We start from the raw sequence: 23,177 nt of genomic DNA, 5'->3' as shown, positions 1-23,177 counted from the left end.
AGATAAAAAATAAATTATCCTGGAAATGCCTCCAAGCATTTTCACAGTGTTTGACAAATCTGTTTAGTATTCAATTAAAAAGACTGTAGTTGGAATACTTTTTTGATATGATCTTTGCGAGAAAAAAAATCTATATGAAAATTATACAGAAAACCAGGTGGTCTGTTATAAAATGAACAATAACTGCCCTCATAAACAACCTTGGTACTGTGATGTGACTGAGTCCCTTAAAGAACTCCTTGAAGATCGCCCTGACATTACTGAGGTGATTTCTGCTACTAATTTACTACACTCTCTAAACTTAGAACTTGCAGACACTCTTATATTTTGGGACAAAGTACTTCAAATAATTTTAGATTATTACTGAGGACTGTGAACTCCAACCGTAACATCTCAAACAACAGTGTTACATTACCAAAGACAAAGTACTGGAGAACAAGGCACCACCTGTATGGTGGAATGTGTGGTCACAACTGGGTCGAGATTGATGACTGAAAAACTATTATGGCTGATGAACACACACTGTGATGTCCAAACTAGTTTATGTGATGTAAATTGCTTACCTACAGAAGGCTCCTCCCTCTAGTGAACATGAAGGAAAACCTTTACTTCTTCACCCCTTTCTCGAGTGATGGCTACTGTAGGGTGACAGGGTGCTGTAGGGTGATGGATGCTGTAGGGTGATGGCTGCTGTAGGGTGATGGCTGCTGTAGGGTGACGGATGCAGTAGGGTGTAGCAGACTAATAATAAGCTCAGACCCAGCCAGTAATGTTGCATATCCTGGGTGTGGACGAAAGGCTTCATGTTGTACTTATATACTCGAGGAGGCCACTCAGTGAAGAGGACCAGCTGGGCATCACATGACCAGCTGGCCATAACAGGATTACTTTCTTGGAGTGGTGGATTTTTCTTCTGGGACATTAGTGACAATACAATAAAACTTGATTCAGCCCAACTCCTAAAAATGTTAAAATATCTAACTTACTATGTACTTAAATCTGTTATAACTCCCACCACTACCACTGACACTGTACAGCTACTTACATTCAGTACTGTACTAAGCTAATTTCATCACAGTACTGTACTGAGCTTCTTTCATCACAGTACTAAGCTTACATTCATCGTCATGGTAATCTCACATGCACATTATATCATCAACTCTTGGCTGTGAAAAATTCTAATATGTAATAAGACACAAGCCACCATGATGGTACACTACTTATACTGCATAGTGTCCACCATGATGGTTCTTATATAGTGTCCACCAGGACCTTGTGCCAAAGAAGAACACCCTCCTTCTTGCAGCTTCTCATGAGGGTAAGATGGAGGATCATTAGTTCTTTGTGTTGAAGAAAGCAATTTTGTGTCAGTTTAAAAAATAAATTCTTGGGAAAATGTAGGCATGTCATTTCATTGTTGCCAGCATTGTTTGAGCTCTGCTGTTGAAACACAGGTTGATGAGTCTTTAGATAACACCTGCTACACAACTTGTAATGGACTACCCTCACCCACACAATGCATCATTAACTAAAGGCATATTTATTTGTCATCAGGAGCAACTTTACGAACGATATATGCAGCGACCTCCTCTGACCTACCTGTGTGGTCTTCCTTTTGGCAATTCTCTACACTTCTAACTAATTCCTTTTCATGGGTTTCCTTCTCATCTTCCTTTATTCCATCTTCCTTCTTTTCCTCCTTAGTTTCTTCCTGAGGTTGTGTTAGATCTTCCTCGTTGTCAGGTTCATCATCAGAGGTGGGCGGGGAGTGGACGCTGGTGGGGGTCTCGGTGTTCTCTGGCACTCTCTCCATGGTGGACTTGGTTTTGCCACGTGATAGGTTCTTCTTACTGCTTCTACTTCTTCCAACTCAGTCTGTGGACGTGCACGATGTTAGTGACTAGGATTTTTATTATTTTACATTACATACACACACACTGCACACATACATACATATTCTCAACACACACACACACAACACATACATACAACACACACAAAACACTAACACACACAAACTCATATGGTTGATCTTGCTGGAATAAACTACTAATGGGTGAATCAATTTACTGTTTACCATTGTTTGTATAGCAACAAAATGTACAGAAAAAAGTATTTGTACAACTGCACTGTCTACTGTACATTGTTCGTCTACCTACAGTATTTATGTACAGTGTATTATTTGTATACTTGCACTGTATATGTACATTATTTGTATATTTGTACTGTTTATGTACTGCATGCTCAAATAATGACCTGCTGAACTACCATGGCATCATACCTGACTGGTGAAGAAGAACAACCATGGCAACATACCTGACTGGTGAACAAGAACTATGGCAACATACCTGACTGGAGAACAAGATCCTTGGCAAAATACATGACTGTTGAACAAGAACTATGGCAACATATCTGACTGTTGAACAAGAGCAACCATAGCAACATACCTGACTGGTGAACAAGACCTATGGCAACATACCTGACTGGTGAACAAGACCTATGGCAACATACCTGACTGGAGAACAAGATCCTTGGCAAAATACATGACTGTTGAACAAGAACTATGGCATCATACCTGACTGGTGAACAACAACAACCATGGCAACATACCTGACTGGTGAACAAGACCTATGGCAACATACCTGACTGGAGAACAAGATCCTTGGCAAAATACATGACTGTTGAACAAGAACTATGGCATCATACCTGACTGGTGAACAAAAACAATGACAACATACCTGACTGTTGAACATGAACCATGGCAACATACCTGACTATTGAACAAAAACAACCACGACAACATACCTGACTGCTGAACAAAAACCATGGCAACATACCTAATTGTTGACCAAAAACCATGGCAACATACCTGACTGCTGAACAAAAACCATGGCAACACACCTGACTGTTGAACAAGAACACCACATAACAAGACGCACTGTAACTTAACGTCACCTCACCTTGACAATGGTAATGTGATGAGCACGTCTGTTTCTTAGGTAACGCATTGGAAGAGGATTGACCCAGTTGAAAGCCGTCTGTCAGAGAGGAGAAAAACTCAAAATTAATTATATACATTCAAAAATTAATTATACATTCAGATAAGAAATAAAACGACAAACATTCATACATTAAACTTATATTTAAAGGATTGAATAAAATGAAACAAAATTATGAATATTCTACCTTAAGTAAAGATTATGTTATATTTTCGTATTTTAGTTTAGTTCATAGTTATTATTAAGACAATTTAATTCACTATTATAAAAATTCTACTAATTTACTCTCTCTCTCTCTCTCTCACCTGCTCACCCACTCTCACTCGTTCACTCACTCTCACTCGTTCACTCACTCTCACTCGTTCACTCACTTTCACTGCCTCACCCACTCTCACTCGTTCACTCACTCTCACTCGTTCACTCACTCACTCGCTCACCCACTCCTCACTCCGCTCACCCACTCTCACCTGCTCACCCACTCTCACCTCGTTCACCACTTCACTGCCTCACCCACTCACTCGCTCACCCACTCTCACTCGTTCACTCACTCACTCGTTCACTCACTCTCACTCGTTCACTCACTCTTACCGACCCTTACTGATTACTCACTGTACTCCAAGCTTTGTCAATAAATTTGTTGAACTAAAAACTCTTTTACTCACTCACTCATCCACTCCCTCATTCACTCATAGTCGGAATCTTACTCATTCTTGTGGGACTAGAAGTAGTACATTAGTGTCCGTCCATTTGTCACGTACATTAACAGTGTCCGTCCGTTCATTTGTCACGTACATTAACAGTGTCCGCTCATTTGTCACGTACATATGTCCACATTTATTCAGCCAACTCTAATTAGTACTGACCTGAGAGAGAGAGAGAGAGAGAGAGAGAGAGAGAGAGAGAGAGAGAGAGGGAGAGAGGAGAGAGAGAGAGAGAGAGAGAGAGAGAGAGAGAGTCATAATTAAAACATCTCTCCTTTTCCACTTACTTGAATCTTGGCCGACAAACACCGTAGAGTTTTCCTTCCCTCCTCCCGCATGTTTGGATGGGTAATTAAGTACCTCACGTGTGTTTGGGTGGGTAAATAAGTACCCCACATGTGTTTGGGTGGAATTGACCCACATGTGTTTGGGTGGGTAAATAAGTACCTCGTGTTTGGGGGTAAATGTTTGTAAGTCTGTTTGGGTGGGTAATTAATCCCATGTGTTTGGGTGGGTAAAAGTACCCGTGTTTTGGGTAATTAAGTACCCACATGTGTTTGGGTGGGTAAAAAGTACCCCACGGCTCTCCCTTCCCTTCTTCCTCCTCTTTCTCACCCATTCTTCCTCCTCTCTCACTTTCTTCCTTCCTTCTTTCTCACAGCCCCGAAGACACGGATAAGACAACCCACAGATACAAAAAGACTCCTCACAGACACATGCCAGACACTCCACAGACACCTCACAGACACACACCAGACACCTCACAGCCTCACAGACTCCTCACAGACACACACCAGACACCTCACAGCCTCACAGACACTCACCAGACACTCCACAGACACCACAGACACACACCAGACACCTCACAGCCTCACAGACTCCTCACAGAGACACACTAGACACCACACAGCCTCACAGACACTCACCAGACACTCCAGACACCTCACAGACAGCCACAGCCTCCATGGTTGCAGCAAAAGATGAAGATTGTAATAAATTAAAGAACATTAGCATGCAAAGCCAGATGGGCGGCTGAGCTCCCTCCCGCGGCGGCTGTGTGGGAGGGAGGCTCTGTGTGGCTCTAACACCGTGGTAGGGAGGCTCTGTGTGGCTCTAACACCGTGGTAGGGAGGCTCTGTGTGTCTAACACCGTGGTAGGGAGGCTCTGTGTGGCTCTAACACCGTGGGAGGCCTGTGGCCTGTGTAGGAGGCCTGTGGCTCAACACCGTGGTAGGAGCTCTGTGTGGCTCTAACACCGTGGTAGGAGGCTCTGTGTGGCCTCTAACACCGTGGTAGGGAGGCTCTGTGTGGCTCTAATACTGTGGTAGGGAGGCTCTGTGTGGCTCTAACACCGTGGTAGGGAGGTCTGTGTGGCTCTAACACTGTGGTAGGGAGGCTCTGTGTGGCCTCTAACACCGTGGTAGGGAGGCTCTGTGTGGCCTCAACACCGTGGTAGGGAGGCTCTGTGTGGCTCTAACACCGTAGGGAGGCTCTGTGTGGCTCTAACACCGTGTAGGGAGGCTCTGTGTGGCCTCTAACACCGTGGTAGGGAGGCTCTGTGTGGCTAATACTGTGGTAGGGAGGCCTGTGTGGCTCAACACCGTGGTAGGGAGGCTCTGTGTGGCTCTAACACTGTGGTAGGGAGGCTCTGTGTGGCTCTAACACCGTGGTAGGGAGGCTCTGTGTGCCTCTAACACCGTGGTAGGAGGCTGTGTGGCTCTACGTGTAGGGAGGCTCTGTGGCTCTAATACTGTGGTAGGGAGGCCTGTGTGGCCTAACACCGTGGTAGGGAGGCCTGTGTGGCTCTAACACTGTGGTGGGAGGCTCTGTGTGGCACACCGTGGTAGGGAGGCTCTGTGTGTGCACTGTGGTAGGGGGCTCTGTGTGGCTGGGGGTGTGTGGGGGGGGGGTGGGGTGTGTGGGGGGGTTGTGGGTTGGTTGTGGTGTGGGGTGGGGTGGGAGGCTCTGTGTGGCTCTGGTGGAGGCTCTGTGTGGCTCTAACACCGTGGTAGGGAGGCTCTGTGGCTCTAACACCGGTAGGGAGGCTCTGTGTGGCTCTAACACCGTAGGGAGGCTGTGTGGCTCTAATACTGTGGGGTAAGAGGTGTGTGGGGCAGACAAATGTGTGCGTGGGGGCACGGTGGTGTGTGGGTGTGTGTGTGCGGGGCGGTGTGTGTGTGGGGGCTGGGGGAGACGGGTGTGGGGGCGGGGGAGACGGTGTGTGTGTGTGGGGGCCAGGGGAGACGGTGTGTGTGGGGGGTCGGGGGTCAACCGGGGTGTGGGAGAGGACGTTGTGTGGGGAGGACGGTAGGTGGGGGAAGACGGGGTGTGTGTGGGGAGGAAGGGGACCGGGTGTGGAGAGGACGGGGGTTGTGGGGGGACGTGGTGTGGGGAAGACAGGGGTGTGGGGAGGACTTGTGGGGTGTGTGGGGAAGGACGGTGGGTGTGGGGGTGTTGGGGAGTGGTGGGTGTGTGTGGGGGAAGGACGGTGAGGTGTGTGGGGGGAGGGGGGGGCGTGGTGGGATGTGGGGTGGGAGAGTGGGGAAGACCTTGAGTGAGGGGGCGTGGTGGGGATGTGTGTGGAGAGTGGGAAGACCTTGAGTGAGGCTCGACCTGGTTTCTGCCCCTGCCAGGAGGATAACCTGCCCCCAGGAGAGAGAGAGAGAGAGGGGGCGCCCGGCCAGGCTACCTCACCCTCACACGGCCCGGCAGAGAGTCCCGACCACAGCCAGGGCAGTACTTCCCTGCCTTCTCCGCCCTTCTGCCTCTCTCTCTCTCTGTCAGTGCCGCGCCTGTTACTGTGTGGCTCACCCCGCGGCTGCCTGTCTGTCTACCTACCTCGTTCCCAGCACCACCATGAAGACTTCTCTCATCCTGCTCCTCGTTCTGGGACTCCTCTGTCTCGCTGCTGCTAAGGTAACGTACCCATTGTTCCATTCCAAATCAAAATTGGATCCGAAATCAGTGTTACCGTTTACCCTGTTATTAATCAACCTGTGCGCATAATCAAACACTGTACGACACGACGTCTTCTGATATCTCTCTCGTGTATGTTGCAAAGTGACATCCTCAATAAACGTTCTCCGACATCAACCGCACACACACACACACACACACACACACACACACACACACACACACACATGTCGTTTCAATCGCTCACCATATAGGCGTGTTCAAAATGCTGTAGTACTATCACCGTGTTCCACATCTTTTTTTGTATCGACGTCTGTGTTGTGTATCGACGTCTGTGTTGTGTATCGACGTCTGTGTTGTGTATTGACGTCTGTGTTGTGTATCGACGTCTGTGTTCTGTAATGACGTCTGTGTTCTGTATCGACGTCTGTGTTCTGTACGACGTCTGTGTCTGTATGCGTCTGTTTGTTGTGTATCGACGTCTGTGTTCTGTATCGACGTCTGTGTTGTATCGACGTCTGTGTTCTGTATCGACGTCTGTGCGTCTGTAATGACGTCTGTGTTCTGCATCGACGTCTGTGTTCTGTATCGACGTCTGTGTTGTGTATCGACGTTTGTGTTCTGTATCGACGTCTGTGTTGTGTATCGACGTCTGTGTTCTGCATCGACGTCTGTGTTCTGTATCGACGTCTGTGTTCTGTATCGACGTCTGTGTTCTGTATCGACGTCTGTGTTCTGCATCGACGGTGTTCTGTATGACGTTCGTTTTGTATCGACGTCTGTGTTCTGATCGACGTTCGTGTTCTGTATCGACGTCTGTGTTCTGTATCGACGTCTGTGTTATCGCGTGTTGTGTATCGACGTTGTTGTATCGACGTTGTGTTCTGTATCGACGTCTGTGTTGTGTATCGACGTTCGTGTTCTGTATCGACGTCTGTGTTCTGTATCGACGTCTGTGTTCTGTATCGACGTCTGTGTTGTGTATCGACGTTCGTGTTCTGTATCGACGTCTGTGTTGTGTACGACGTCTGTGTTCTGTATCGACGTCTGTGTTCTGTATCGACGTCTGTGTTCTGTATCGACGTCTGTGTTTCTGTATCGACGTCTGTGTTGTGTATCGACGTTCAGGTTCTGTATCGACGTCTGTGTTGTGTATCGACGTCTGAATTCTTCGTATCGACGTCTGTGTTCTGTATCGACGTCTGGTTCTGTATCGACGTCTGTGTTCTGTATCGACGTCTGTGTTCTGTACGACGTCTGTGTTCTGTATCGACGTCTGTGTTCTGTATCGACGTCTGTGTTCTGTATCGACGTCTGTGTTCTGTAATGACGTCTGTGTTGTGTATCGACGTGTTCTGTAATGACGTCTGTGTTGTGTATCGACGTCTGTTCTGTATCGACGTCTGTGTTCTGCATCGACGTCTGTGTTCTGTATCGACGTCTGTGTTCTGTATCGACGTCTGTACTGTATCGACGTCTGTGTTCTGTATTGACGTCGTGTGTTGTGTATCGACGTCTGTGTTCTGTATCGACGTCTGTGTTGTGTATCGACGTCTGTGTTCTGCATCGACGTCTGTGTTCTGTATCGACGTCTGTGTTCTGCATCGACGTCTGTGTTCTGTATCGACGTCTGTGTTGTGTATTAATATCTGAGTGTTTCCATGTCCTATTCTCAACCTCTCTATACGCCCCCCACCAATCGTTTGTGTTAAGACAAGGAAACACGGTTCGGGTAATATAACTTATTGAATGTAAATAATGGCACTACTGAATGTATAGTGGCACTACTGCTAGTGTAAGTGCCACTACTGCTGAATGTAGAGTACCACTACTGAATGTATAGTGGCACTACTGCTGAGATGTAAAGTGCCACTACTGCTGAATGAGAGTATTACCACTACCTGAATGTATAGTGGCACTACTGCTGAGTGTAGAGAGTGCCACTACTGCTGAGTGTAGAGTGCCACTACTGAATGTATAGTTAGCACTACTGCTGAGGTATGAAGTGCACTACTGCTGAATGTGAAGTACCACTACTGAATGTATAGTGGCACTACTGCTGTGAGTAAAGTGCCACTACTGCTGAATGTACAGTGGCACTACTGCTGAGTGTAGAGTGGCACTACTGCTGAGTGTAGAGTACCACTACTGCTGAATGTAGAGTACCACTACTGAATGTATAGTGGCACTACTGCTGAGTGTAGAGTGCCACTACTGCTGAATGTAGAGTACCACTACTGAATGTATAGTGGCACTACTGCTGAGTGTAGAGTGCCACTACTGCTGATGTAGAGTACCACTACTGAATGTATAGTGGCACCTGCTGAGTGTAGAGTGCCACTACTGCTGAATGTACAGTGGCACTACTGCTGGTGTGGAAATGCCACTACTGCTGAATGTGAAAGTACCACTACTGAATGTATAGTGGCACTACTGCTGAGTGTAAAGTGCCACTACTGCTGAATGTAGAAGTACCACTACTGAATGTATAGTGGCACTACTGCTGAGTGTGAGAGTGCCACTACTGCTGAATGTGAGTACCACTACTGAATGTATAGTAGCTCTACTGCTGAGTGTAGAGTGCCACTACTGAATGTATAGTGGCACTACTGCTGAGTGTAGAGTGCCACTACTGAATGTATAGTTACACTACTGCTGAGTGTAGAGTACCACTACTGCTGAATGTAGAGTACCACTACTGAATGTATAGTGGCACTGCTGAGTGTGAAGTGCCACTACTGAATGTATAGTGGCACTACTGCTGAGTGTAGAAATGCACCACTACTGAATGTGAAGTACCACTACTGAATGTATAGTGGCACTACTGCTGAGTGTAGAAGTGCCACTACTGAATGTGATTACTGCTGAGTATGAGAATACCACTACTGCTGAATGTAAATACCACTACTGAATGTATAGTGGCACTACTGCTGAGTGTATTTTGCTGAATGTAAAAGTACCACTACTGAACGTATAGTGGCACTACTGCTGAGTGTAGATGCCACTACTGCTGAGTGTAAAGTACACTACTGCTGAGTGTGAGTACCACTACTGAATGTATAGTGGCACTACTGCTGAGTGTAGAGTGCCTACTGCAGATGCATGAAGTGCCATTACTGCTGAATGTAGTACCACTACTGAATGTATAGTGGCACTACTGCTGTGTAAGGCCACTACTGCTGAGTGTAAAGTGCCACTACTGAATGTAGAGAGTACCACCTGAACGTATAGTGGCACTACTGCTGAGTGTAAATACCACTACTGCTGAGTGTAAGTACCACCCCAGACGTATATAGTGGCACTACTGCTGAGTACTACCAGCACGCGTGTATGATGAGTATCGGTGTGCGCGCGCGCGCGTGTGTGCGTGTGTGTGTGTGTGTTAAGGTCACCTATAACAATAATATCCAAGGAAATATTGAGATTAAAATTGAATCACTCTCTTCTTTCTTTCTCTCTTTCTTTCCTTCTCTCTTTTTTCTTCTGTTCTTCCTCTTAACATTTATCTACAGTTTCCCCTCCTTCCTTCCTTCCTCCTCCTACCTCCCTTTTATCAAGTCAAATCTTCCACCTCTCTTTCACCCTCTTACTGCTCCTCCTAGTTCTATCTTCCCTCCTCTATTCCTTCTCCCAAGAGCTCTCTAAACTCTCCTCCTCCTCCTAGTTTTCTTCCCTAGTTCTCTTCCCTCCTTCTTATCTCCTCTTCCTCATTCTCTCTTCCCTCCTCCTCCTCATCTCATCATCTTCCTCACCCACTCTTCCCTCCTCCTCCTCCTCCTCCTCTTCCTCTCTAATCCTCTCAGTCAACCTGTGGGGTGATGGCTGACCTCATGAATCTGGCATTGATTTTACCTCTATCTCATGGTGTGGGGATGTGGGGGAGGGGGATGTGTGGGGGTGGTATGTGTATGGGGGGATGTGTATGGGGATGTGGGTGTGTGTGTGTGTATGAGGGGATGTGTGTGTGGGTGATGTGTGGGGTGATGTGCGTGGGGGGATGTGTGGGGGGATGTGTGTGTGTGTGTGTGTTCAGCCAAACTATGGTGGGACGGAGATGCAAATTTCCTTATTAGGTGAAGAAGACCAAGTGTGTGTGTGTGTGTGTGTGTCCGTGATGGTGTGGGAGAGAGAGAGAGAGAGAGAGAGAGAGAGAGAGAGAGAGAGAGAGAGAGAGAGAGAGAGAGAGAGAGAGAGAGAGAGAGAGAGAGTCACAGGTGTAGCAGGGAACTAATGACCTGAAACTGAATAGAGAATAAAGGAGGACGTTGGGGGTGGGGGGTGGAGGAGAAGAGGGGGAGGAGGAAGATGAGGAGGAGGAGGAGGTACGTGGAGAAGGAGGAGGTAGAAGGAGGAGGAGGAGGAAGAGAAGGGGGTGGAGTGAGAGAAGATGGAGGTAAATTAATCCTCTCAGGTAAACTAAACACCCCAGGTAAACTAATCATCTTAGGTAAACTAATCATCTCAGGTAAACTAAACACCCCAGGTAAACTAATCAACTCAGGTAAACTAATCATCTCAGGTAAACTAATCATCTCAAGTAAACTCATCATCTCAGGTAAACTAAACACCCCAGGTAAACTAAACACCCCAGGTAAACTAATCATCTCAGGTAAACTAAACACCCAACACAACCCTACAAAGGTTACAACAACCGCAACAATAACCACACAGTTAATGTCTAAGACCAAGCACACTACCACAAGACCACAACCATTCTACAACCAACACCGTTACCACCCACACTATCACCATTACATCACCACCACCACCACCACCACACTATCACCATTACATCACCACCACCACCACCACAATACCACCACAGCTTCATGTTATGAGCTCACAACATTTGAGTGGCTGCCGTAGAAACGTTTGTGTTTACGAGGCGAGGAACAAACGTTAACTAGAAGAATCTGAGTTGTTTTAATATGACTCGGAAAACGTCTTCTGTGTCACAAGGAAAAACGTTTATCAGATTTTTTACCTTCGTCAGGACACACATACAACTTTTACGAAAATTAATTAATATACATAAAATTTCGTTGTTGTTGTTGTCTGGAGGAGGTCGTGACGTCACAGATGGACACCACGATTGCCATCCACATTTCATCGTATATTAATACATTCACATACGATAATTATAATTGAGCTACTAAAATTAAGACGTGATATTTAAGTATTATTAATCAATCACATTAACTATTTCTTTATTATTATTTTTATTTCGTGTAACAAAATGTAAATAAAATAATATGCTGTGGCAACTGTCATTGTGTGAATGGGGGGGGAACGAATCACGGAATCAGTCACGAGTGCGCCAGTTACCCTCCAGCTGTCATGAGGGAAGGTGTGACGAATATTAATGCTGTATTATATTGTCTGTACATTTTATTTCCCAGACAGATCAACACAATATAAAATTTGTCGAGTTTCTTTTTTAATCGTTATTTTAATGAAGCTTTTACCTGATTGTTAAGTACTGTACACACACACACATACACACACCCACACGGAGCAAAAAACAATTACAAAAACAATACATCAACTGCTAATAAAAATACACACTTATGTCATACACACATAAACATGATCCAGATACGCAGGAACACGAAACACAAGACACGACCTACAAACGCACATATACGACCTATTAACACACATACACAAACTACAAACACAACTTTTTAACACGCATACTGTACACACAACTCACAAACACAGCTTCCTAACACATATATTCATAATCGAAGCTTTACATCCCCCAGTTTATTTCACCTGAAGATTAACAACCATTAAAGAGTTGTTCCTTGTACCTACATTGTTATTTACTTTGTTCTATTTACAGTAACTAGCATCAACTTACAAAAAACAACAACAACTATTTCTAATATTTACTGTATGAACAAAAGGCGTAAATAGCAATGTAGGTTTAACAAGGGTTACCTATGTTAATTATCATAGGTACATAGGCACTTTTCGATCACCCTAATACTTAACCACGTGCCTATATGATATTCCCTATGAGGTCACTCTGGTTTAAGCCTTCATACGTCAGGGGTTAAACCAGCATCTCTTAAAGGTTAAACCATCATGCTTGAGTAAATAAAACCTTTTATCTTACAGTGTCTTATCATAGCCCAGTTGAACCAGCGTCGTCAGAGGGTTCAAGGTTCAGTGTGTGTGTGTGTGTGTGTGTGTGTGTGTGTGTGTGTTTTGACAAAGATTAATAAAAATAAGAACAATAATAATAAGAGAAGAAGAGGGGGGGGGATAAATGAACACAAGGAAGAATACGTGAACACAAAGGAGGATACATGAACACAAGGAAGACTATATAAGGACACGGGGGGGATACACAAGGACACATAACTGGGCCACGGGGTCATAAGGATCTTGCTTGACAGGGACGCGTCATTAGCAGCGGCGGCCCTGAGAGAGAGAGAGAGAGAGAGAGAGAGAGAGAGAGAGAGAGAGAGAGAGAGAGAGAGAGAGAGAGAGAGAGAGAGAGAGTTACCAGGTCGTTATGTACAGTCTCGTTACATCATCACCATCAGGAGGTAGTAAGGAGGGGAAAGGGGGTAGAGGCTCTTGGTGACATGATAGATAGTAGTGAACATGGCAGGTCCAAGTGACATGATAGGTCCTGGTGAACATGACAGCTCCTCGTGATCCTGATAGGTCCTAATGAATATGATAGGTCCTAGTGAACATGCCGGGTGCCCTCAGGGATACATGTTACCCGGCAGGAAGCCTTGGGCCATCTGCCAAGAGTTAAACCTCCAAAGTGGGCGGCGTTCATGAGGTCTCCTATACGATGGCTGCCAACACTCCTCGACCAATCAATAACTCCGGTGGGCGGGGCCTAGAAAGCTCTGCAACAGCCTTTTAACCAATCAATAGCCTTTATGGGTGGGATTCAGTGTTATATGGAAGAATGATTAGCTTTCAGACCCGGCCAAGCCATTCATTTATCAGCGTCGGTGAAAAGAAGACGAGAGTTATGGCGCTGAGGAAGGGTTGGGTACTGTGGCCCCCCCCTCCTACCCAAACCTCCTCCTATAACACGACGTCAATGAAAACCTAACCTAACCTAACCTTACCTTACCTAACCTAACCTAACCTAACCTAACCTAACCTAACCTAACCTAACCTAACCTAACCTAACCTAACCTAACCTAACCTAACCTAACCTAACCTATCCTATCCTATCCTTTAAAAGATTCTTAATATTTCCTACGATAAATTTTACCACATAACTAAAGGATGCTTTGAGAATACACTGAACTGATGAACAAGACAAGAATTACACCATCATAACACTGAGACTCTACCTTGATATATGTTACACTGAGACTCTACCTTGATATATGTTACACTGAGACTCTACCTTGATATATGTTACACTGAGACTCTACCTTGATATATGTTACACTGAGACTCTACCTTGATATATGTTACACTGAGACTCTACCTTGATATATGTTACACTGAGACTCTATCTTGATATATGTTACACTGAGACTCTACCTTGATATATGTTACACTGAGACTCTACCTTGATATATGTTACACTGAGACTCTACCTTGATATATGTTACACTGAGACTCTACCTTGATATATGTTACACTGAGACTCTATCTTGATATATGTTACACTGAGACTCTATCTTGATATATGTTACACTGAGACTCTACCTTGATATATGTTACACTGAGACTCTACCTTGATATATGTTACACTGAAACTCTACCTTGATATTAGAGACTCTACCTTGATATCCGAGACTCTACCCTGATATATGTTACACTGAGACTCTACCTTGATATATGTTACACTGAAACTCTACCTTGATATTAGAGACTCTACCTTGATATCCGAGACTCTACCCTGATATATGTTACACTGAGACTCTACCTTGATATATGTTACACTGAAACTCTACCTTGATATTAGAGACTCTACCTTGATATATGTTACACTGAAACTCTACCTTGATATTAGAGACTCTACCTTGATATTTGAGACTCTACCTTGATATAAGTTCACTTGGCGTCACAAAAAAAAGAGTCAAGAATCTTTTAGAAAATATCAATAATCTTAATCATTCCTTTTATCCAAAACAGTAATGTTAAGCGCACCAGACTACCTAATTTAACTACACAAATATGACTTTCAAAATGTCGACTAGTTTGCTCTGAGACTCTACCGTAACTGTAACTGTCAGGGGAAAATATTAGGAATTTATGAGAACCCGGAGGTGATGTGTGTGTGTGTGTGTGTGTGTGTGTGTGTGTGTGTGTGTGTGTGTGTGTGTGTGTGTGTGCGTGCGTGTGTGTAACCCAACAATCTAATCGAATCTAACCTAACCTAACCCAACCTGAGGTGGTGTGTGTGTGTGTGTGTGTGTGTGTGTGTGTGTGTGTGTGTGTCTAACCTAACCTAACCAATTCATCTCCTCACACGTCAACACTCACCTCGTTAACTGGCGTACTGATCACAAACTCACTAACGAGATGGTAACAAGACGCCCTCGTTATCTCACTCGCCCTTTTTAATTCAGTCTTGACATTTTTAACACGCAAAAACTACTTCACCACCACACCTTATTACACACCACACCGTCTCCCTCACGCCACATCATCTTCCTCACACCACACCATCTCCCTCACACCACACCATCTCCCTCACGTCACACCATCTTCCTCTCATTCTTGTATAATAACCATCAATTGTTACGACCTTCAACTCTTCATTGTTCTCAAATACAACTACATCATTTCCGGGAGGGGTTCGAGGCCTCAGTTTCGGGGGTTCGGGTTCAGGAATTTGGATTCGAAAGTTTGGATCTTTGGTCAGGAAGGTGGGAAAAGGTCAGGACAGGTGGAAAAGGTCATGGCAGGTGGGAATAGGTCATGACAGGTGGAAAGAGGTTAATGAGAGAGCAGGTAAGAGGCTCAGCACCGCCTCCTGTATAATTCACAATAGTAAACATTATGACTCTCTCTCCCTCCCTCCCCCCCTCTCTCTCCCTCCCTCTCACTCTCTTACCCTCCCCCCCTCTCACTCTCATAAAGAGAAAGCCTGACACACACACACAAAGAGAACACCTGACACAAAAGAATGCTTCCCTCACAAAGGAAAGAGAGGGAGAGAAAGGTGAGGGGAGAATGAGTTAATGAGGGAACGTTGGAGAGAGAGAGAGAGAGAGAGAGAGAGAGAGAGAGAGAGAGAGAGAGAGAGAGAGAGAGAGAGAGAGAGAGAGAGAGAGAGAGAGAGAGAGACGCGAATTAATATAGTTTACACAGAACATAAGGGAGTGAGATTCCGAAATGGTTGTGGGCGTGAGGAGTGCAGGATGTGGGCGTGGGCGATGAGATACAGGGTGTGGTAGGTGTGGGTGGATTGATACAGGGTGTGGTTGTGGCAGGAGAGTTGTTGTGGGTAGAGAAGGGGAGAGGGTGTGGGTGGGTGTAGGTGGGTGGGCATAGTGTGGGCGTGTGTTGTGTGGGTGTAGCATGGGTGGGTGTGGGTGAAGTGTGGGTGGGTGTGGCTTGGTGGGTGTGGCTGGGCGAGAGGGTGGTCAGTACAATATACTTGGCAGATACCTCAATTGCTTAAAACTTTCTTTTGAGTAAAGTTCAAGATCGTATTCTGAGAGAGAGAGAGAGGCAGCAACATTACAATAACAACAGGTACAGTAAAGGTCACCCACTAACATACTGATCTTGAACTTTCTACACCTCAGTAAACACTCTCACTACCTACTGTACCTCGCTTACCTCACACTTCTCTCTCACTATCTCTATCTCTCTCACTATCTCTATCTCTCTCAGTGTTTCGTAAATCCCACCAACACATCATCATCACGTGGTATTAGACAATGGTGGTGTTTACACGATCAGCTGATGTGTCAGTAAACCGCGTATATGTAAACATTCCCACGTGGTGTTTGTGTGGTAATGACTTCCTTATATGCCGGTTACACTACATGTATATTATGTTACTCAGGCTCCATGTACACGTCCATACTGCCTAAAATAGTATATAGTTGAATATAAACAAATCAGTATTTTATTTAAACAAAATACCAACACATATGAAACCTAAGCCACGGCCGAGCGAAGCATACGAACATACGACGGCCGCGTTCGACTGACCCACGAAAAATAGAGACGAACATGAAAATATGGCGGGAAAAACAAAACACCGATGGTACGAGGGAGAGAAAAAAATATAGATATTTTTTTTGTATCACGCAGAATGTGAGTCGCATAAAAATCCGTTGAGATAAAAAAAAATCAAAGTTACGTAAATTTTGAGATCGAAAATAGTTTGACCATTGAAAGCTGGACGCGGCGAAAAAGAAAAAAAAAATAGGTAAAAATCTGAGAGAAGTTGACTGCGGGAAATCTGGTTGTGCCGGAAAAATATATATGTGATAAAAATGCGTAAAAATCTGAGTAAAAAGAGAAGCCGTACAGAGGAAGAGTTTGGTTTAATATATAACAGGCGGAGGTGAGGACATACTGTAGGTACATCAACGAAAACATAAAACAAAAGAACAATAACATTAACAAAAGAACAATAACATTAACAAAAGAACAACATTAACAAAAGAACAACAACATTAACAAAAGAACAACATTAACAAAAGAACAACTTTAACAAAAAACAAAATTAACAAAAGAACAACAACATTAACAAAAGAACAATAACATTAACAAAAGAACAATAACATTAACAAAAGAACAATAACATCAACAGAACAACAACATTAACAAAAGAACAACAACATTAACAAAAGAACAACATTAACAAAAGAACAACTTTAACAAAAAACAAAATTAACAAAAGAACAACAACATTAACAAAAGAACAATAACATTAACAAAAGAACAATAACATTAACAAAAGAACAATAACATCAACAGAACAACAACATTAACAAAAGAACAACAACATTAACAAAAGAACAATAACATTAACAAAAGAACAATAACATTAACAAAAGAACAATAACATTAACAAAAGAACAACAACATTAACAAAAGAACAACATTAACAAAAGAACAACAACATTAACAAAAGAACAACAACATTAACAAAAGAACAACATTAACAAAATCAACAACAAAATAACAACATTAACAAAACAACACAAGAACAATAACAACAAAAGCAACTATAGGGTCAGTAGCCCCCTCCTTCCCCCCAAGCGGCGGAAGTGGCTGAGGGAGAGACAACACTTATACCCACTTATATCCACTTATTACCTACTTCTAACCTCTCCTCTCGCACTTACAACGCCTCTCGATACACTTATGATGTGGGCCAATACCTGGGCGACCACTTAACACCGCGATTAAGTGTGTAAGTGTATTGTAACGTGTAACACAATGGAGGCGCTACTTAAGAGCCCTGTTAAGTGGCAGTGGTGGGGTAGAGAGAGAGAGAGAGAGAGAGAGAGAGAGAGAGAGAGAGAGAGAGAGAGAGAGAGTGTTATGAAGATGAAGAAAACAAGGACTAAGAGAAGGGGGAAGAAAACAACACAAGAGAATAAGGAGAAGGAACAATAACGGGGAGGAGAGAGAGTATAACAAAGGGGAAGAGGGAAGAGAGAGAGTATAACAAAGGGGAAGAGGGAGGAGAGAGAGTATATGTTACAAAATATCAAGGAGAGTGACAGGTGAGTGACGGCAGTACCTTGATACAGTGAGTGGTCTAGTTGTTATAGTGTAGTTGTTGTTGTTGTAGTGTAGTTGTTGTTATTGAGGTGTAGTTGTTTTTTTTGTAGTGTAGTTGTTGTGTTGTAATGATACACTCTTCACTAAGTCAATATTTACAACATAAAACTAAAAAAACAAAAAAAAATCTCTGAGTTCCTCGCCATTCGCCCTCGCCAATGTGTTTATAAGTTACATCACCTCGCCCGGGTATCGAACCTGGTACTTGTTGATTGGGAACCGAGTGGCAATATTATTAAGGTACTGTATAAGTTCATCTCTAACATTGTGGCTAAAATAAACTATTGTATCAGAGAGAGAGAGAGAGAGAGAGAAAATGTCACACGCAGGCAGGAAGCTGTGTGACCTTACCTCACCTTGCACTTTACCCATCCACGCCAGTAATTAACACCTGTACCTGGAGGATACACCTGTCTGCCGGGAGGGTGTAGTGTAATGTGTGGTAACTGTGAACAAGTGTAGCGTGTGTATGTGTGTGTGTACTAGACCTCGCCTCAGGTATACTGATTATGAAGGTGGCGGCGACGGAGGGAACCTGCAGTAGGTGGAGGGCGCTATAAACGTGTCTCACTACCCTCCCCCTCCCTTCCCTCCATCACCTCTCACTCACCCGTCACGGCCTAGTGTTTGTCTCACGAGTGTCTTGTCACCTACCCGTCTACTCTCTCCCTCGTGTGTGTGTGTGTGTGTGTGTGTGTGTGTGTGTGTGTGTGTGTCGCCTTCTGGGATCACTGGGGGGCGCTGTGAGAAGAGAATTAGGGAAGGAAGTAAGAGTGGTGAGGAAAGGAAGGAAAGGTGAAGGAATGGTGGGGGAGAGAAGGAGGCACTGGTCTGATGGGCTATGTCAGCTGTAACACTAGACCAGCCTACACCTACAATACACCCTTCCCACCCCATTAATCTCCCCTCTCCCCACCCTCATCTGCCCACCCCCACCTTCTCCCCACCCTCACCCTTCTCCCTACTCACCTACTCCCCTCTCACCTACTCCCTCTCACCTCCTCCCCACCCTTACATTCCCCCTACACTCACCTCCTCCCCACCCTTACATTCTCCCCATCCTCACTTCCTCCCCCTCCCATTAGTCACCCCTCTACCCACCCGCCTTTCTTCCCAACGACAAGGTCCCTCCCCAGCCCTCAGGAATGTCTTGACCCACCTAAAGTAAAGACCTGGCCCTAACTGTCTACCTGTCCACCCATCTACCTGTCTACCCATCTACCTGTCCACCCATCTACCTGTCCACCCATCTCCCTGTCTACCCATCTACCTGTCTACCCATCCCTGTCCACCCATCTACCTGTCTACCTATCTACCTGTCCACCCATCTACCTGTCCACCCATCTACCTGTCTACCCATCTACCTGTCACCCCATCTACCTGTCCAAATATCAATTGTTGTTTTATCACTAAATACAAAAGAATAAGTAATTCAATTTTTATATAGTGTGAAAGTGACAGTGTGTGAAAGTGACAGTGTGTGAGAGTGTGTGAGGTGAGTGTGTGAGAGTGACAGTGTGTGAAGTGGCAGTGTGACAGTGTGTGAGTGTGCAGTGTGTGAGAGTGGCAATGTGTGACAGTGTGTGTGACGTGTGAGAGTGACAGTGTGTGAGTGGCAGTGTGTGGTGACGGTGTGTGAAGTGACAGTGTGTGAGAGTGGCGGTGTGTGAGTGACAGTGTGTGGTGAGTGAGTGGTGTGTGCAGTGTGTGACAGTGTGTGAGAGTGACGGTGTGTGAGGTGTGCAGTGTGTGTGAGTGTGTGAGAGTGAAAGTGTGTGAGTGACAGTGTGTGAGTGTGTGGGTGGCAGTGTGGCAGTGTGTGTGTGTGTGTGAGTGACAGTGTGTGTGAGTGACAGTGTGTGAGAGTGACAGTGTGTGAGTGACAGTGTGTGAGAGTGACAGTGTGTGAGTGACAGTGTGTGGTGTGACAGTGTGTGAGTGGCAGTGTGTGTGACAGTGTGTGAGTGACAGTGTGAGAGTGACAGTGTGTGAGTGACAGTGTGTGAGAGTGACAGTGTGAGTGACGAGTGGCAGTGTGTACAGTGTGTGAGAGTGACAGTGTGTGAGTGGTGTGGAGAGGACAGTGTGTGAGAGTGGCGGTGTGTGAGAGTGGCAGTGTGAGTGACAGTGTGTGGGGTGACAGTGTGGGGAGTGACAGTGTGAGTGACAGTGTGTGAGAGTGACAGTGTGTGAGAGTGGCAGTGTGTGAGAGTGACAGTGTGTGAGGTGACAGTGTGTGAGAGTGACAGAGTGTGAGTTGGTGGTCACACTCTCACAGGAAGAGTAATGTGTGAAGTCGTGTAAAACATTATTGGCCGAACCACAAAATGAGAGGAGGAGGGAGAAGGAAAGAGGGAGGAGGAGGAGAAGGAGAAGGAGGAGGAGGAGGAGGGAAGGGGGAGAGGAAGGGGGGAGGGAAAGAGGGGGAGGAGGAGAAGGAAGGGGAGGAGGAGGAGGGAGGGGAGGAGGAGAGGAGGAGGGAGGAGGAGGAGGAAGGAAGAGGGGAGGAGGAGAGGAAGGGAGGAGGAGGAGGAGAAAGGAGGAGGAGGAGGAGAGGAGGAGGAGGAAGGAAGAGGGGGAGGAGAAGGAAGGGGAGGAGGAGGAGGCGGCATGACTGGCAACAACTGACCGCTTAATGGGGTGACAAGGACGAGTAGTGAACGGTTTAGTGAACTATTGCTGACCACTCCCTGTCTGTCTGTCTGTCTGTCTCTCTCTCTTACTCCATCTTTCTCTCTCACTCCATTACTCCCTCTCTTTTACTCCTTCCCTCCTTAGGTTACTCTCTCTCTCTTTCTCTCTACTCCCCCACCCTCTCTCTCACTCTCCCCCTCCCTCTCACTCTATCCCTCCCTCTCTCACACTCTTCCTCCCTCTCTCTACTCCCCCCTCTCTACTCCCTCCCACTCTCTCTGCTCCCACCCCTCTCACTCTATCCCTCCCTCTCTCTACTCCCCTCCTCTCTCTACTCCCCCTCCCTCTCTCTACTCCCCTCCCTTTCTCACTCACTCCACACAACACGTTATCATAAACAAATCAAGATAGACAGAAACAAGTACAGTTATCTTGACCACACCTCTAAGATAACCAGTTCTATCTGAAGGCCAACACTATCTAATACAGTTATCGCGTTACCAGGATAATTATGTTATCTTAAGACAACTCTGATTTAATCGTATCAGCAGTTCCGAGATAACATATTATATCGTGTCAATGAAATATAACTCACCTGATAACTTAATCTAATTTTGCATGTAGTTATCTTAATAATGTAAAAATAACCACATATATATCAGAAGGAATAACTTATTGGGTGTTATCTTAGCTTATCTCTAAAAGTGAGTTATCGTGGCAGTAGCAATAAGATAGATAGATATTTGAACAGATGGTCGTTGTTGTTATCGTGTCAGGAAGATAACTCGATATAGAGTGATCCTGGTATTCAAATATTAGGTGGGTGTCAGGTGAACTGGGTGGTGAGGTGTCAGGTGTCAGGAGGAGGGGGAGGAGGGTAGAAGGGGTAGGGGGCATTATATGAAACAGATCCTCCCACCGCAACACACACACACACACACACACAGACACAGACACACACACACACACACACACACACACACAGACACACACACACACACAAACTGGTCTCAGTAGTTTCCTAATAAAGACTTGTTGTTGACATGAATGACAGAGCAGCAACTTTCACTACACGCAACATTATTATTCACGATGGCAACGATGATATAAAGACCACACCAAGAGCAGTAAATAATAATAATAATAATAATAATAATAATAATAATAATAATAATAATAATGGTGGTGGTAATAATAATAATAATAATAATAAAAATACCTCAAGGTAAGTTACATCTTGAACCCTTGTACGTGGCACTGTCCGTCGGTCCGTGGCTCTGTAAACACCCAGGACAAAGGACAACAAGTATCACGTTACCGCACGTCTTGATTACCGGCCGCACCTGTCCACAGTACACACACACACACACAGTAAGTCAGGTGAGGAAGGTTCAAATACTTGTTCCAGGTTACCTTCACCTCCGCCATATTGCCTCTCTAACACTCACTCACCCCTAACTCTCTGTTACTCATGGCCAGCTAGACTTACTGTTACTTAGGTGTTGCGTGGTAGGTGTTGCGTGGTAGGTGTTGCGTGTCAGGTGTTGAAAGGCAGCTGTTGAAAGGTAGGTGATGAGTGGCAGGCGATGAGTGGCAAGTGTTGACATTGACAGCTGACAACACTGTCACGCGGCCTGGCATTCAACAGCAATATACAGTAACAGCAACATCGATATGAACGTCTCCTTTGGCAACACTGAATTACACGGGGGAATTCCCGAAGTCAGTCTTGTTCAGTGAGTCATTCAGAGACAAATGGTACAGGTACAGGTACAGGTACAGGTAAAGGGGAAATACTCCACACCCAGGAGTGAGAAGTGAAGGGAGAGGCTGGGAGAGGGGATGTGAGGGGAGCCAAGGAAGAGTGTAATCAAGGGGTGAGGGGAGGAGTGTGAGAGGAGAGGGGAGAAGAGATGAGGGGAGAGGGGAGGAGTGTGAGAGTAGAGGGGAGACTAATAGTGACACTCAACTTTCATATTGAGGCACCGTGACTTGACACTCACCCCCTGCTCTCACCCCCTCCACACCTCTCACCCCCTCCACACACCTCTCCCCCACCCACACCTCACCATTCGTCTCGTATCAGCACCATCACTTTAAGGTCGACATGTCTGCCACTCTCCCACCAGCCGACTAACCCCCCCTCCTCACCCCGACCAGCCCCCTCCCCCCGACGACCCCC

General features: G+C 45.4%; 2 protein-coding genes across 3 annotated transcripts in view; one reads left to right on the top strand and one right to left on the bottom strand.

The window, feature by feature from the left end:
* Positions 1-1,599: 1,599 nt before the first annotated feature.
* The window catches only part of LOC121853577 (TBC1 domain family member 2B-like), a 94,120-nt gene continuing 72,542 nt past the window's right edge, over positions 1,600-23,177 (bottom strand). The window contains exons 16-17 of the mRNA XM_042347798.1: positions 2,961-3,038; positions 1,600-1,875 (exon numbers count right to left, since the gene is read on the bottom strand). Of these exons, the coding sequence (XP_042203732.1) occupies positions 1,723-1,875; positions 2,961-3,038 (231 nt within the window). The 3' untranslated portion in view covers positions 1,600-1,722. The remainder of the gene's footprint in view (positions 1,876-2,960; positions 3,039-23,177) is intronic.
* Positions 6,414-23,177, top strand: part of LOC121853578 — a 73,728-nt gene continuing 56,964 nt past the window's right edge. For both annotated transcript variants that reach the window (XM_042347800.1, XM_042347799.1), the window contains exon 1: positions 6,414-6,616. In XM_042347800.1, the coding sequence (XP_042203734.1) occupies positions 6,557-6,616 (60 nt within the window). In that variant the 5' untranslated portion in view covers positions 6,414-6,556. The remainder of the gene's footprint in view (positions 6,617-23,177) is intronic.

This window comes from Homarus americanus, unplaced genomic scaffold (genome assembly GCF_018991925.1).
Source record: "Homarus americanus isolate GMGI-L3 unplaced genomic scaffold, GMGI_Hamer_2.0 scaffold4896, whole genome shotgun sequence".
In the NCBI taxonomy this organism is placed as follows: Eukaryota; Metazoa; Arthropoda; class Malacostraca; order Decapoda; family Nephropidae; genus Homarus; species Homarus americanus.
Note: the sequence above shows the minus strand (reverse complement) of the source record. Positions and strands in the feature narration are given on the sequence as shown.